Source organism: Oryzias melastigma, linkage group LG19 (genome assembly GCF_002922805.2).
Source record: "Oryzias melastigma strain HK-1 linkage group LG19, ASM292280v2, whole genome shotgun sequence".
NCBI classification, from domain to species: Eukaryota; Metazoa; Chordata; class Actinopteri; order Beloniformes; family Adrianichthyidae; genus Oryzias; species Oryzias melastigma.
The window spans coordinates 3,221,922-3,225,544 of record NC_050530.1 but is presented as its reverse complement, the minus strand read 5'-3'; the positions used below and the strand labels follow the sequence as shown (position 1 = coordinate 3,225,544).

The 3,623-nt window shown below is 42.0% G+C and overlaps 1 protein-coding gene across 1 annotated transcript; it reads left to right on the top strand.

Annotated features, from left to right (window-relative positions):
• Positions 1-698: 698 nt before the first annotated feature.
• On the top strand, positions 699-3,327 carry dlx3b (distal-less homeobox 3b). Its single transcript, XM_024284331.2, has 3 exons — positions 699-1,572; positions 2,038-2,222; positions 2,467-3,327. The coding sequence occupies exons 1-3, from the start codon at positions 1,236-1,238 to the stop codon at positions 2,779-2,781; spliced, it is 837 nt and encodes a 278-aa protein (XP_024140099.1). The 5' UTR covers positions 699-1,235; the 3' UTR covers positions 2,782-3,327.
• Positions 3,328-3,623: the final 296 nt, after the last annotated feature.

Genomic DNA, 3,623 nt, shown 5'->3' with positions numbered 1-3,623 from the left:
ATATCAGAGAAATCCTTAAAAATACAGACTGACGAGTAGTTAAATCCAGTTCATGAGTGATTTATGTGTTCTCTAAAGGTAATTGTATTCTTCTTTACTTTTTCAAAACGCATTTTTCTTTTGTGCACAAAGAAACTCCCAGAAAAATTAGTCCATTCGTGATTTTTTCCCTGTACTTCATAGTTCTTCCACTAGAGGGCAGTGTTACATCAGAGTTTAACAGGTAACTAAGGCTAAACGTTAAATAACTTTCAAAAAATATTTTAATAAGGTCAATTTGTGTCATTTTAGAACATAAAATAGCTTCAGATAAATTTAGCAACAATTAAATAAATATTTTCAGACGTTTAAAGTTCTATTTGTCTGTTTTAAGAGAGAAACTTGGAAAAAAATGTTTAAAAAGACAGGAAGGTGGCGCTGTGCACCATGTAATCCACACGATACGTGCGGCAAAAGACAGAAATATAGTAAAAATCATTTATTGTAATTTTGATGTGCGTAAAAGTGTTCCCTAAAGCCAATAAAACTGTCCTCGTTTGTAATTCTTGTGAACTTTTGTCGCGTCTTTCTCAAGAATCAGCGCGTAAAAGTTGCTTCCACGGAGAGGAATTTCCCCTCCAGCCTAATCAGTTGAACGAGTCCTTTACGTATCTGACTCCGTCGTGTTTACATAAAGTTCGCTGTCCGCCAAAAGCTTTGAATGACAAAAGCAGGCGGTGGGAGGTCGGCTGGCAGCTCCTCAATGGCTTCAGAATAAGTGTGATCTTAAGGCACTGTTAAGAAAACATTGCATAAAAGCATTAAGGAGACGGTCTGGCTGCAGGATTAAGCAAACACGCCGACTTTGGTCGTGTCGCAACTCCATCAGGTATCAGTCTGTGGGGTTTGATGGTTCTGGAGTTTTGGAACAAACGGTGCCAAAAAGGCGCACGGAACCGGCGCGCCAGAGAACAGGTTAATGTAGGAGAAAAGAAGAAAAAAAGAGAAAAGCCCCAAAGAGTGCAGCTGGGAGGAGGAAGGGGGGGGGGGGTGCTCCAGCCAATAGGAAGGCAGATCCAGCCCAGCTCTATAACTCTGTGCCACAAGGCTGAGCAATGCCACAACCGACTTTCTGCTGCTCCGACACTTTCTGAGGACTAACCGGACTGAGCCGAGCCGCGCGCGTTCCGAGAGCGACCACGCAGCAGCGGGTTCCCCTTCTGCGCGCCTCCTCATCCACTCCTCCGCGTTCAGCCATGAGCGCCGGACAGACCTACGACAAGAAGATCGCCAGCATTTTGACCGACCTCCCCGGATCTATGAGCTGCCACCCGAACTCCAAGGACTCCCCCACGCTGCCCGAGTCTTCCGTGACGGACATGGGCTACTACAGCGGACAGACGGGCCACCACGAATATTACCAGAGTCAGCCGTACGGACAGCCTATGAACTCCTACCACCACCAGTTCAATCTAAACGGAATGGGAGCCGCTGGAGCCTACGCCACCAAATCTGAATATTCTTATACGAACAGCTACAGACAGTACGGACATTACAACAGAGATCATCTGCAGGCCTCCCCTCCGGGATCAGGTACATTCATGCGCTTTTACGCACAGAAACCGCTGTTAGTGTGCGTAAAAATGGGAGCAAAAGTCGAAATTTTCAAGTTGTTTCATTTTTATTTTACATCATTTGTAATTATAATTGCATAAAATACTTTAAAGCTTCTGATTGTGTAAAATAAACTTAAATCTAAACATAATTTTATTAATTAAAAAGAAAAATAAAGTTAAAATAATGAAATTTTAGGTTTTTGACTAAACTCGGTAAGGACATATTTATGGAATATAAGGAAAAACATATTTAACTTTTAAAAATCTGTTTTGCCAAATCATATGTAACAAATTGTATTTTATTTATTTTTTTTATCTCAAATTGTTTTGTATTTTCCCTGAAATTCGAGGAACTTTTTCGCAAAGTTAAAATCGATAGTTTACTTTTTGTTTGTGTTAGTTGATTCCCTTTCATAATTCGTTTTGTTTTTATTTTTTTTAGTAAAAGAAGAGCCAGAACCTGAAGTCCGCATGGTGAATGGGAAACCCAAGAAGATCCGTAAGCCGAGGACGATCTATTCCAGCTACCAGCTCGCGGCTCTGCAGCGGCGCTTCCAGAAAGCGCAGTACCTCGCCCTCCCCGAGAGAGCGGAGCTGGCGGCCCAGCTCGGCCTCACGCAGACACAGGTATGTCGTCTTTGATAGAGTCATCGACCCTATTAAATGATTCGGTGCTCCATGTGGCGCCGTAAATCACCCCTTTATGCACACACGGGTGCGTAATTACGCACCAAAGAGCGATTTTTGATTTTTACGCACTGTGAATTTTTATTTTTACGCACCCAATGGAAGTAAAAAAATAAAATATTGTTAACAAAAATGTCAATTTTATTTATTTATTTACTAAGATTGATTCATTTATTCGTTTCAGGTGAAGATTTGGTTCCAGAACCGGAGATCCAAGTTCAAGAAATTGTACAAAAACGGCGAGGTTCCTTTGGATCACAGCCCCAACGCCAGCGACTCCATGGCCTGCAACTCCCCGCCCTCCCCCGCAGTTTGGGATAACAGCACCCCGCAGAGCACGCCGATCAGCCGGCCCCAGGCGCCGCAGCCGGCGCACAGCTCGTCGCCGCCCTACCTGGAGGATTATAACAACCACTGGTACCAGCAGGGCTCGCACCTGCAGCATCCGGGCACCGTGCACCACCAAGTCCCGCAGCAGAGCGTGGGAGCTGTCTATTAACACGGACTCACTCAAGAGGCAGATGTGTTGTGGTGGTCTGTCCACGCGAGGGACTCTGCAGAGCAAACACGGACACGGAGCAGGCCTGCCGCGCGCTTGATTTTTGGTTTTGGATGATCCAGGATGTTTTTAGGTTTTCACGAAGCGCATCAAAGGATTTCCGGTCACTTTTTGGCAGCGTGTTTAACGGACATCCGGCGTGTTTTATTTTTGTTTTTATATTATTTATGCTACTGTTATAAGTGTAGCTTCCTAACTCCCTCTGTAAATGAAAATGCATTTTTTTAAAAAAAGTAACAAACAAACAAACGTCAAAACTGTGCGGCTGACCCACGCACGTGGGTTTGTAGAGAAAGTTCAACTCAGGTCATATTTATGTGGATTTGTATAAAAAAATGTCGAAGGCTGTAAATAAGTGTTTATAACCAGAACCACTATTATCATATTTGCTTGAACCGTGGTGCTTTCAAGGACCTTTTATTTTGTATTCATGTAATTAATCGACTTGTTGCCTTCCTGTCAAACGAATAAAGGTTTTAAATTCAATTTGTGTCCAGAACTTTTTGTCTTTAAGTGTTTGTAGTTTAAGAAAACAGAAAAGTTGAAAGTTTGGTTTAAGAAAATGAGATTTTTTACTTTTGGAAAAATGTAAATTGAATGTTTCGGGAGCAAATTGTGAAAAAAATGCAATAAATATGATTGAAATGCAATATTTTTGATGGTAGTACTAGTGATATTTATAGTATTTAGAAAAAAATATTAGCTTTTTTGTTGGAACTAAAAGTAGATAGGTGGTGGTGCATTCACGGCACAGGAAAAGTGATTTTTTGTTAATTTATGTG